General features: G+C 32.6%; 1 protein-coding gene and 1 pseudogene across 2 annotated transcripts; both read right to left on the reverse strand.

Annotated features, from left to right (window-relative positions):
* Nucleotides 1-225: 225 nt before the first annotated feature.
* LOC143239655 (techylectin-5B-like) lies at nucleotides 226-2,515 on the reverse strand (annotated as a pseudogene). Its single transcript, XR_013021290.1, has 5 exons — nucleotides 2,065-2,515; nucleotides 1,650-1,921; nucleotides 888-994; nucleotides 591-755; nucleotides 226-506 (listed from the first exon to the last, which is right to left on the reverse strand). The product of XR_013021290.1 is annotated as a techylectin-5B-like (transcript).
* A 3,687-nt stretch (nucleotides 2,516-6,202) lies between these two features.
* LOC143239654 (techylectin-5B-like) lies at nucleotides 6,203-7,708 on the reverse strand. Its single transcript, XM_076480981.1, has 3 exons — nucleotides 7,529-7,708; nucleotides 7,044-7,342; nucleotides 6,203-6,304 (listed from the first exon to the last, which is right to left on the reverse strand). Exons 1-2 carry the CDS (start codon nucleotides 7,692-7,694, stop codon nucleotides 7,062-7,064), a joined length of 447 nt encoding a protein of 148 aa, XP_076337096.1. The 5' UTR covers nucleotides 7,695-7,708; the 3' UTR covers nucleotides 6,203-6,304; nucleotides 7,044-7,061.
* Nucleotides 7,709-13,257: the final 5,549 nt, after the last annotated feature.

Raw genomic sequence — 13,257 nt, forward strand, 5'->3', positions numbered from 1 at the left:
TTTCCATATTTCTTCATCTTGAACTTTAAATTTCTACATATGTGGTCAATGTCAGTTTTACTACAGACACACTTTGTGAACCTGACGATGGCCGAAGAAGGTCAAAACGTTGTCCGCTCTTCTACGTAAAATATTTTCTCAACCCAAACGAACCGTTTTTGCACATATATTTGTTAAAGTGTTTAACATTTGCATGAAAATAAGCATTTAACACACAAAAACAAACAATCTTTCTATTTTTATTTATTTACCAAAAATAAACTCCACGGGTCTTATTTTCATCTCGCTTGTCTTTAGTGTAATATGTTCACTTTTCCACGCATACCAAATAATACCGGTAGAATCTACCTTATCTTCTGTGTAATACAAACCATTTAAGTTACAACGATGACATGAATTATACCACCATCCGCCTTTGTGATTATGAGCACAACTTCCGCTGTATTTATCGTTGTCTTTATCCTTGGTACTGAACATCATATTGTGGTGGGGAGCAAGAGAATTTCCTAAAATAATGTCAAAATAATTAATAAATAACATATATCCAACTAATGTAGAATGTTATATCCCGGAATAAAGTTTAAACTCACCCGCGTCACCCTTATACGTTTTGTAGCTCATTTTATAGAGTTCTATTTCACTTCGTACCAAGAATACTTCAAACTCTGCATATCGTCGACTTCCTTCGAAGTCTTCCAGATCAACACGGAGCACCATATTGTCCTGATTGGTCAACGAGAAGATAACGTCATTTCCTGTAGCCGAAGTACTAAATAATAAATAAATAGTTTATAAGACAGGAAATAATTAATTATATCAAATAATACTAAATAACACGGTAATAAATAAGTAGTTGATCACTGTTAGATAAATATATAAAGGTTTACCTAACCAAAACTCCTGGGTTAAATTTCCAAAACCGTTTTTTGTATTTTACCCACGATCTGTAAAAATTTTCGACTGGTTTTCCAAAATCTCCTCTTCTTTGAATTAGCTAGAAATAAGAAAAACAATACGAAATACTGATATAACTAAGTTTTATAAGTATCAAAATGAAACTTTAAAATATATATTAATGTATTATTCAACATTATTTTGTTTTCATGAAACCTTTCTAAAAAAGAAAGATTTGAAATCGAAAATAAAACTTATTCAAATGATCTTAATTTATGTTTCATGGATGATTTTAGGAAAGTATCATCATAACATCAAGATAAATTCAAGAGTAGATTCCTATGTGTTATTAAGCACAGTTATATATTTATTATCATGTAGAAGCGTCAGGTTAAGCACAGATACACATTCTTATATATATATCTATACAACCTAGGACGAAATGATTACCAAGTGAAAACACGTGTTATATTTAAATATAATAAAATAGCATATATTAATGAACAGAATCAGTGAAGAAATATGATAAAAAATTATAACAAAAACGTTACATGCTCTTAAAGTTTATCTTTTCAAATATGGATTTGGTCCTAAAACTTATTTTCCAAATCTTCTACATAACTGAGTTTGTACAAGAAAGTAGTTTTTTCTTCCATGAAAATAATGGCTAACTTTGATTTAAATGTCTCATGAAAACAACCTGTAACCCAGAATTAACTAAAGCTACACCACAAAATGAAGTTTAGTTCACCTACCGTCCACCCTCCTCCTGATGTCTCCATATCACAGTATACAAAGATTGACTGGTTCAAAAACTGTGGCTGAATCTCGTAGATACCGCTGGTTCGGTTTAGTTGTTCTTTATAGATACTGGCACAGTCCTCTGGTAGAGGTGGCGTTTGTTCTGTCGTTTGTGTCACACAAAGAGATTTTTGAAAGGATCGGTTTTGTTTGTCATCAACAAGCCTTGGAAATGTTCGTTCAAGTGTGGTTGCAGAAAAAACATCGATATAATAACGGATAAAAACTTTAATGTGGAAATATTAAAAGAGCTGAACATATAGTGTTACCAACATTAACAATATAGCATTTAGGTTTAACATTTAAATGTTCGTTAAATCGAAGTTCAAGTTTTGTGTAATGTAAAATATTTTATGTAAAATATATTACCTTCTAAAGTAGAAATCTTCTCTCTAGCCAGATCTACTAATTCTGTAACGGAGTCCACTATTCCTTTCAGTAAACCAACAGCATTACAAGCTGTGTGATGATGGACATCAGCCTGGGTCAACACGAAGAAAGTCAAAATACTTAATTTCTTCACAGTGTTGTACATTGTTAAATGGTTAATAACACAGAACTGTTTTCTTTTAGAATGAAGATGCAAATCTTCTATCAATGGTTTTATAGTTGTATTGAACAGGATATTAAAGAAGAATTTTTCTTAGATCATTCAGAGTTAAAACTGTTTTAGTAACTGTATGTGATGTATGTCACACTGAGTCCAAGAAATGTTTAGAGCAATGACTTTAAAAAACGATGTTTTGTGGTATAATAAGCATAATTATTCAATATAATTTACAGCCAACAGGTTTTGATAAACGTCTTTCCATAATCAGGGTCAAATTCTGCAGTGTTCGTTGAGTAAGTAACCAGTTTCAACTGATAATGGGAGAGTTCATTTTTGAGAAACAAGGTATGGGGGGTTGAAGTACGTCGTATTTGATAAAATATTTAAGATAACCAGGTCTTGCAACAAGACACGTTGATTGGTCCATTAGATCTGTTTATACATAGTGGTGTACTTTTATTGTGCAAATCTTTTTTTTCAAACTTGTTTATACGATTGTTGTATGTGTCCCATGATCTTCATGTTCTTCCAGTCATAAATAACTACCGCGACAAATCCAGTAGGGACCGGCATGGCTAGAAGGTTAGAGCGATCGATTCGTAATATGAGGGTCGTAGGTTCGAATCACCGTTACACTAAGAATGCTCGCCCTTCCAACCGTGGGGATATTATAATGTGATGTTCAATCCCATTATTTGTTGGTAAAAGAGTAACCCAAGAGATGGTGGTGGATGATGAAGACTCGCTACGTTCCCTCTAGTTAAATTAAGGACGGCTAGCGCAGATAGCCTTCGTGTATCTTCGCGCAAAATTCAATAACAAACAAACAAAGAATTCAAGATGTGTTCAGCAACAGAAGAGGGCGCTATGTTATGTTTTATATGAAAGTATTGTGTTTCTCCATACTTCTAGTGTACAAACAAGGTTATTCAACAGCAAAGACAAAACAGATAAGTACAGTGACAGAGGTGTTTACCAATTAATGTGTAATAAAGTGTACGTATTTTAAACAGGACGTTCCGTAGAAACTGTAATTAAAGAACATTCTAGAAACTGGAAGTTAAGGAAAATGAAATCAACTTACAGAAACTAAACACTAACTCGATCTAATGGAAAGCTTCAAAGTTTTGCATGTCTGTGAAAAAGGTAAAACTAAGATTTTAGAAATAAATTGAAGTTTAAAAACAAGTAAAGAAAAATTTATAGACGACTAGACCAACTTGTGTCAAAGTTATTGTCAAGGTTATTTGGTTAAATATGTAAACCTGTTTACAAACCATTACAGCCTGTACATAGTGAAACCATGGTTGTTTTTAAATATTTCAATAATAAATTACTTCTGTACTAACACTGATCAGGATTCCTCCTGCTTTCCAAGTGGCTCAGAGGTATATTTTTATGTTTATAACGCTAAGACCGGTTTTCGATATCCTTGGTAGACAAACCACAAAAAGCCTATTCGTGATGACGAGAAAACCCACTTGTATAGAAATATATCTATGTAAAAACGGCTGGTATGGATAGAGAAAGTAATATGTAGAGGAACGTACAACGTTTCGACCTTCTTCGGTCATCGTCAGGTTCAGAAAGAAAGAAAGAAGTAACTGACCGATAACCGACCACATGTAACGCAGTGTAGGAATGTAGAGGGTGTGCTTATACGTTGGATTAACTTTGTTAATATAGGTATAAAGGTATTCCTTTGTATTGGTTTATTTTAGTTTTGCATTGTTCTATAAGTAAGGCTTCTTTAATTTTGCATTTGTTTATGTTTGTTTCTTTATTTAGTATTCGGGTGTTTTCTATGGTTATATTGTGTTTATTTGATTTGCGGTGTTCGAAAACGTGTGAAGGTGACTTTATTTGTTCGTTGAAACTTGTTTCCATATTTTTACTTGTTTCTCCAATATAGAAGTCGTCGCAGTTATCACATTGTATTTTATAAATAATGTTGGTGTTGTGTTTCTCAGTGTAGTTTTCTATGAAAACAAACATAACCATCCTGTAGACCTTTATCTATAGTTACAGCTCATACTGTACATCTGTTAACACTTTCATTTCTTATCTAATCCTAAACCTCCACGTCACTGTGGTCAGTTTTATCTACAATCAAACTAAGTCCTTGGTTAGACACTGTAACAGTAATACTGAGAGAGACGATCCACAGTAGTACACATACATGATTCTATTGAACCATTATAATCCAGTTTGTGCATAAAAATTACTCAAAATAAAACTGAAAAAGATAACAATATAACTTCAAAAACACTACAGATAGAATACTCCGGAATTATTTAGCTAGGCAAAATATCTTCATGTTTTAGTATAGTACTACATGTGTGTAGTTTGTTATTAGAAGATTGTCTAGATGATACTTTACGTGTTGTTCAATATCACATCTCTTATTAGATCGATTATTCTGTAATTGAGTCTCAGGATATCACGTACATGCGTCAAATATACGTAATATTTGACAATCTCGCTCAAGAAAAAGGTGACACGGATATGCTTGGTAAAGAGGGACCATCATATTAATCCATCTCTACTAAAACCATTTCTCTGTATGTCCGTACTTTGGTGTAGTGCATCAACGGAAAGGAGAAAAATATATATGAGTTGTTCGTGAAGTTAAATAAAACAAGTGTTCTGTATATCATAACTGTGAAAAATATATCTTTTACATGTGATCTTATCTATTGGTGAAGAAATTAAAGTATTGAAAATTAAAAATAGTGAAAGATATTCACAGAATATAATGAAACATACAGTTAATAGATAAAATAAGAACTACAATAAAAAGTAATGATAACCTGTACTTTAACATTTCAGGTTCAATGACTATATATGGATATTCTTTAATGACTATGGATATTGTCATCTTTAATTGGTTTTTCCATCTTAGTTTTATTGTCTTAAATTTTTAGTAGTTAATAAATAAACGGTATAATGTATTGACACCAAGGTTTCAAAAAGATAATCTAAGTTGAAGAATTAACATTAATTAAGAAATATTTAATGGAGAATGTTAAAAAATAATTTTATATTAATAACTAAAAAAAATACAGTCTAGAATATAATATAAATATCACTGTGGTGTTTAAAAGTATCTTGTTTATACTTGGATCTTTTTATGTATGTTTTATTTCACGTTTTATTTAAAGTTAAACACCTTTAAGCTAACCCTAACATAAAAACAATAATATTACCCTACAAGTCATAGTATTTCTTAAGTAAGTTTATAGACATATCAAGAACAATTTTAAGTTAAAACAAAATCATTGTCTTTAAGTTTGAGCGTTTTCTTGTGCAGTACAAGCGAGATGAAAATAAGATTTGTTTAGTTTATTATTGGTCAATAGATAATAGATAAAATCTAAATATATCATGCAAAATTGTATTTTACATCATACATTAAGATAGACAAACAAGATAAAAAGTTATCTTAACATGTTTTATCATTTCTCTATGTGTAATTAGGTTTAAGTTGATATTTTATCATTAACAAATAAAGTGATGTTGGTGAAAGTTTAGGACTGCTATTTTAATCTAATTTCTTCTCAAGAACCTCAAATATTTGTGTTATAATTGAATTGTTTATCTATAAAGTTTTATTGTCCACAAAGTATTTAAGAAAAATGTCTTTAATAACCATAGAATATACATATAACACATTGCCTTTTGTTTCTGTTTTGTTCGTACAATCAGCAGAAATTTTCCCTGTAGATGACGCCGTGTTAAAATGTTTAATAATATCACGAAGAACGAAATCAACACAGAGCACCATATTGTCCTGATTGTTCAAGGAGAAGATGATGTCATTGCCTGGAACAGAAGCAGTGTATAATAAATAAATAGTTTATAACACAGTAAATAATTAATTATATCAAATAATATTAATTAACATGAAAAGAAATAACTAGTTGATTATATTTGATAAATATATAAAGTTTTACCTTACCAAAACTCCTGGGTTAAATTTCCAAAACCATTTTTGTATTCTACCCACGATCTGTAAAAATTTTCAAATGGTTTTCCATAATCTCCTCTTCTTTGAATCAACTAAAAATAAGAAAATCAACAATAAATACAGAGATAACTAAGTTTTATAATTTTTAAAATGAAACTTCAAAATATATATTCCTGTATTATTCAACATTATTCTGTACAAAATATGTGGAAACTGTCTCTAAAGATATCGATACGTTTCTTAATTAACACAAAACTCATTATTATGACTTGGTCCCCAATGACATAGCGGTATGTTTTCGGTCTCACATTCTTACAAACTCTATTTCGTAACACACGTATGATATAAATTTATGTTTGAAAGACGATTTTAGAATAAGAAGTAATATGCTTTCAATCTCTCAAGAATCTTAAAATAATCAATAACATAAACTTCAGAGTGGATTTCTTTGTTATATTAAACACTTATATGTTTATTATCATGTAGAAAATCTCATATTGAACACAGATACACATTCTGATATATATATATAAGCAAACTAGACGAAATGATTACCCAATGAAAACCTGTGTTATAAGTTGTATATTTAAATATGATAAAATAACATACATTAATGAACGGAATCAGTGAAGAAATATGATAAAAATTTAAAAGAAAAGTTACAAGTTCTTAATATACTTCAATATTTATTTATTTTTAAATGTGGGTTTGGTTCTGACACGTATTTTCCATTTCTTTTAAATAATTGAATTTATATAACAAAGCAGTTTATTCTTCTCTGAAAATAATGGCAAACTTTTAATTAAATGTTTCACGGAAACATCCACTAACCCAGAATTAACTAAAGCTTCACCACAAAACAAAGTTTAGTTCACCGACCGTCCACCCTCCTCCTGATGTCTCCATATCACAGTATACAGAAATAGACTGGTTCAAGAATCGTGGTTCAATCCTGTGGTCACCACTGGTTCGGTTTCGTTGTTTTTTATAGATACTGGCACAGTCTTCTGGTAGAGGTGGTTTTTGTTCCGTCGTTTGTGTTACACAAAGCGATTGTTGAAAAAATCGGTTTTGCTTGTCATTAATAAGCGGTGAAAATGTTCGTTCAAGTGTGGTTGTAGAAAACACATCTAAAGAGTAACGGATAAAAACTTTAATGAGGAAATATAAGAGTAGTTCAACATATATTAGTACGAAGAACAACATTATAAGATTTAGGCTTAACATTCTAACTTGACAAATAGTTATTTTAGATGTTCCTATAGTCGATATTCAAGTTTTACGTTATATAAAATACTTCAAGTAAAATATATTACCTTCTAAAGTAGAAATCCTCTCTCTAGCCAGATCTACTAATTCTGTAACGGAGTCCACTATTCCTTTCAGTGATCCAACAGTATTACATGCTGTTTGATGACGGACATCAGCCTGGGTCAACACGAAGAAAGTCAAAATACTTAATATCTTCACAGTGTTGTACATTGTTAAATGGTTAATAAAACAAAACTGTGTCCATATAGACTGAATATGTGAATCTTTCATCAGTGGTTTTATAGTTGTATTAAACAGGATATCCAAAAAGGGTTTTCTTTAAATTACCGCAAGTTAGAACCGTGTTAGTAACTGTATCTGACGTTTTTCACACCGAGTCCAAGAAATGTTTATAGTTTTCTAAATACGGCTCTAGTCAACATCTGAATTTTCCGCTTCTTTTTATAAACAGTGGAGTTATTATTACTGTAAGAGTTGTTGTCTGTAGTTAATAATTTTAATGTTAATGTTAATCGTGACTCGTAACATTTTAAACATATTTATAGACTGTAAGGTATTCATTTTTACAAGAATGTTTCTCTACTGATATTGTATTCATGTATTAAACAGGAAAAACAAATATTTTAATGTAACGTTACGTGGAAGAATGTTCGTTAATTTTTATTTATGTTTAGATAATAACACATTCAACAGAGAAAATGTAGAAGACATAATAACACGTATTGAGAAATTGTAGCTGTGACAATACGTGACATATGTGCATTAAACTTTCTACAGTTGTTCATTAATTATTTTATAAATCAGCAGTTGTGGTAATACAGTCTGGATAAGCATCTGTCGGTACGGTATAATTTCAGTCTGTTTCTTCACCAACAGTCGTTAATATCAACATAAAACTGACAGAATGTATAATAAAGTTCTCCTAGTTACTTTTATTTTTTGGTTGTTGTGTGTGTTACGGTTACTCTCATTAGTTACACTTTAAATCCTTTCCTCCGGTTACTTTATGGTAAGTACATGTCGTTATTACACTTGTACTATATTATTGCTATAGTTACCATAGCAATACTTCAAGTTTTTTATTTTGGTTACACTGGTGTATTGACAAGTAATTAAATATTGTTGTAGTATAAATGTATTATTTTAGTAATGAGTAAAACATATTAAGGAAACATTTAAGCTCGTATTAATACTTAGTTATGGATAATTTTTATCTTTTTTGTTTACTGCTGTTAAAATTTGTTTACATTTTTCATAAATTCACTGTGTAATATGATTCTAAAAATCTAGTTACCCTTAATGTAAACAACTGTTTTTGTATTACCTTATTTGTAAATGTTTGAATAGATAAGTGTGAAAAAGAAAACCTTTCTATAATTTAATATCAATGAAAGACGGTTTTTTTTTTCCAATATATCCACTAGTATATATCTTTATTTCTAACACGTGGGTTATAAAATCTTTTACAGTACTGTAATTCTAATAATAAGTTACCTTTGGTTGTTTCTGACACTGGGTTTTTATGTTTAAACTACAGAGAAATGCTATAAAAGTATATCAGAAACAGATCACTCCGAGTTTGTCGCCTAAAGAATTTTTTGACAAACTTTGTAACAACTCCCAATACTTTAATTCAGATAAATCTGTACCTACGAATTAGCATTATATTTTAAATTCAGTTTTTGTTGTCGTATTTCCAGTTTTAATATATTTATAAAAATAATTTCAAACGTTTCTCTACTCTGAATAAATTCTAATAATTCAATACTTGTTACAAGTATTTACAAGGTTTCCATATAGCTTTGTATAAGTGAAGTGTTTGATCAGTTTACAAAATGTTAATAGAATAAAGACAAATGTGTCACAAATTAACTGCCACATGAATTTATTCCTGCACACTGAACAGTATAAAAGATGGCCATTATACTTGACAAGGTTACTAATAACTTTCATTGCATGAATTACGTTTTCAAATATTAATAAAATTAGTAATTACCCTTGATAAGTTTATATCTACTGAAAAACTGTTCATGTTGTTTGATAAAAATAATTAAAATGTCTTTGCGAACTCTTGAAAATTACACATCAATACAATGTAGCATATAATTATTCATACTTTTCACTGAAGTAATATTCGTTTAGTCCTCTAGTCTACATGTTCCCAAACGTAGACCTCCTTTGTGATGATCTGTTTATGAATTCTTTTATATGCTCTTCTATATTTATCTTATCGACCTCATCTTTGTGAGTGTGACAAACTGCCACATGGTTGAGGCGACACTGAGACATAGGTGACCTTAACCACGTCTTCAACTGGACATACATTCATGAGAAAAAACACTTCACTAAACATCTGCTGGCTTGTTTCATTCATTTTACAGTAAGCATCCTTCGCACCTTTCAGAGATACTGCTTTTGTTGTTCCTTTGAACATGAGCAATTGAACCTCGACCCGTTGTGCAGAGATTTCTAGATAGAAGTTTATAACCGAGTTGTTAATCGTGCCAGATGCGATCATGTTCTCAAGTGCCAGATATTGCCTGAAGTCATTGTTGTCTGCATTGAATCTCGTGGTCAGATGTTCTATGACTGTGTCCACAAATTCAAAATATTGGCTTCTTTAGTAATCTCTAGCTGTTGCAGAATGGTGTGCTGAGCCATCACCTGTGATCCTTCTGGGGGGTCTGCGAATACGTGGCAGTTCAATAGGCACCAGATCTAGGGAAGTTACCTTTTTCTCAACTTCATCAAATATCTTGTTGTAATTTTCCTCTGTTCGCAATACCCGCAATTGCTCAACTGTCTTGCAGATGCTTCAATCATGCCAATACTGTCGCTGATTTTGCTTGGAATGCACGGTTTAGTTCCTCTAATGCAGTTAATGGATGCCGAGCCATCAACAATCCTAAAACTGTCTTTCCTTTGTCAAATCTTTCCAGCAGACCAGATGCTTTCACTGCTACATCTGATTTTTCATTTGATAATTCAAACAAACAATCAACAATGTCACTGTAGTGATCATTAGCACATGTAATTGCAGATAGGCTGCACAACCAGCGTATTGGACACAGTGGGTGGATGTATTTAACTGGACCATTGTGGCTGTCTAACGATACAATGTTTTCAAAGATTGTCTTGTATTTGCCTGACCTCTGAAGCAAGACACCAAGTTCATGTACCCACTGGATAGAATCTCGAACACATTCACAAGTTTCAAGTGCATGTTGAATTATTAAATTAGCCTTGTGTACTCCGCAGTGAAAAAACAAAGTTGACGGTTGCTTCTCTTTTATTTTTGCCTGGCATCCTCTCTACGTACCATTCATGTTAGCGGCTCCATCATAAGTTTGTGCTCTTAATCCTGACAGTGTTAAATTGAGTCTAGTCAGTACATCAAGTATAGTCGGGGATATTGTTTCACCAGTTGTATTAGAAACACTGTAGAAACCAAGAAATGTCTCATGAACGTCAAGGTTCTCATCTACGTATCGTACACATATTGCCTCCTGTTCGGCACCTGTAACATCTTGAGTGCCATCAACCATTAATGCACAGATTTTTACTTTGCTGCACTTCGTGTGCTATGTTCCTCAGTATTTAACGGCTGAACATCTCCATTATTTCATTCTGAGCCTGGGGTGATGTGAATGTGATTTTCTTTGATAAGTAGGCCGTCAACTCAGGATCTTCTTCTTTCAGGAGCTTCATTAACTGCAGGAAGTTTCCCTCCGTATCAGTATGTCCACGTAATACTAAACCTTGACGCAGTAAGAAACGTAAAATTCTGAATATTTTGGCTATACTTCTTTTGCATTCTAACAGCTGCTTCTTTTTTCCATCATGTTGCTGGACAGTCACTGGAGTTACATCAAGTGAACCTTCTGGAGATATAGCGAATCTGTGCTGAGAGGAGGATTGGTGTTCGTTGAATTTCTGTTTTGCCTTTTTCCAGTTGAAAAAACCGGCGGATATGTAGGTATACTCCACTGGCCTCTCCAATTTCCCTGTAAAAAGACCTCTATTTTCCGCCTTGGCACAATGAAAGCATATGACTTTTTGAGTCTGATTGTCGAAGTGCAGCCATGGGAACTCATCAAACCACTTGCCATGGAAGTTGATATTTTGAGATTTTGCTTTCTGTCGTGGTATTAGTTGTGTGTCTGGATGATATGACTTTCCACACTGTATCTGTAGAGTGTTAGATTTTTCATTACTGCACAAACTTGTTTCACAACTATTTGGTGGTTCATGATGTGCAATAGTTGCACAAGCATTTTCAGTCTCGTCCTCTGATGAACATGGTATTTCCTCTGTATGGCAAGTTTCTATTCCTTTGCTTGAAGTTGTTGGATTATCTGCATCTACACTGTCACTTGTAGTACTAGTAACGGGCTTGCAGAACTGTCTAATATCGGAAAGTTTCAGACGCTTGCTTGTCATAATTGGAATCTCTTTCCCAGATGACTCAACAGGCTAAAATACAGTCTTTATTGAAAAACTATAACGTACAACGAACGAAGATAGAACAGAATGGAAGTAGGACTGAACTGTACAATTCATTAAGTCGAACGCGCGAACCTCACAATGACCACCGAGCCGCCTGACCGCCTGGGCATCGCTGGGACAATAATGTGTGCTACTTACAACACAAGTAATTGCAAGTTTCTCGAAAAATACTTAAACAAACATAAATATATTACATTCCTGTTAAAGCTCGTCAAAAGGTAAACACGTTGTGATATAATGTCTATAAGTACGTCTATTAAATAAAAACACCTAAACAAAAACTAGCAATACAATTCGAGTAGAGGCTTCAGACCGTTGAAATCGCTCCTTTTGTGTTCTAATTATACAAGAAAATCCAATATTTTTACTATCTATGATAAGAGAATATATTGTTTTTTTACAATAAAACAATTCAACAGACCAAACTGTAGGGTGGATGATTGTGTGCACCATACCCCCATCTAAAATGAAGGGGAGGATGTATCCCGCCCATCCCCCCAGGACCTACGCCCCTGTTTGTGATGATAGTTCTCAAGCACTAAATCTAAAGTTGCATAAGTATTTCGTCACGAATGGGATGAGCACATTTAGTGCTTTTTCACAAAAGCTTGGAAACGTGTCCAATGCCGAACACCAATATTTTTCCAAAGTTTTGATTTCAAACTGCATTTCAAAAATTCGATTTGTGCGCAGTTCAATAATATCTTTCTCACTTCTTCATCATCCGACATATTATCCAAATTGAAGGAGTATGTATTCATAATCCATTCTTCAGACGTTTCCACTTCTCCTCCAAAATATCCATCAAATCACTTTGATAGTATTTTCAAATGATCCACAATTTCTTCACACACACATGGAATTAGAGACTCATCCTCACCTACCATTACTTCGAGTGATGGAAAATTTGAAAGTTTCCCTCTTTTAACTCGTCGACAGCAAAGATGTAACTTTTCTTTAAAAGCGTTTAACTTTTCACAGCATTTCAATATGTTTATGTTTTTCCCTTGAATAAATACACTCATGTCATTCATACGAGTGAAAATATCATCAAATAGGCTAGCATTTGGTTGAATTCTCGTGATTCTATTTCTCCGGGCAGAGTATAGTCACGTTCCTTCAGAAACGTTCTGACTTCTACTCGCAGTTCAAAGAAACGCGTTAAAACTCTCTCACGTGACAGCCAGCGAACTTCTGTGTGGAAAAGCAAAACTGAATGCTCACTTCCAAAATCTTCACAAACCGACTTGAAGAGCCGGTGGTTCAA

This window comes from Tachypleus tridentatus, chromosome 13 (assembly GCF_004210375.1).
Source record: "Tachypleus tridentatus isolate NWPU-2018 chromosome 13, ASM421037v1, whole genome shotgun sequence".
NCBI classification, from domain to species: Eukaryota; Metazoa; Arthropoda; class Merostomata; order Xiphosura; family Limulidae; genus Tachypleus; species Tachypleus tridentatus.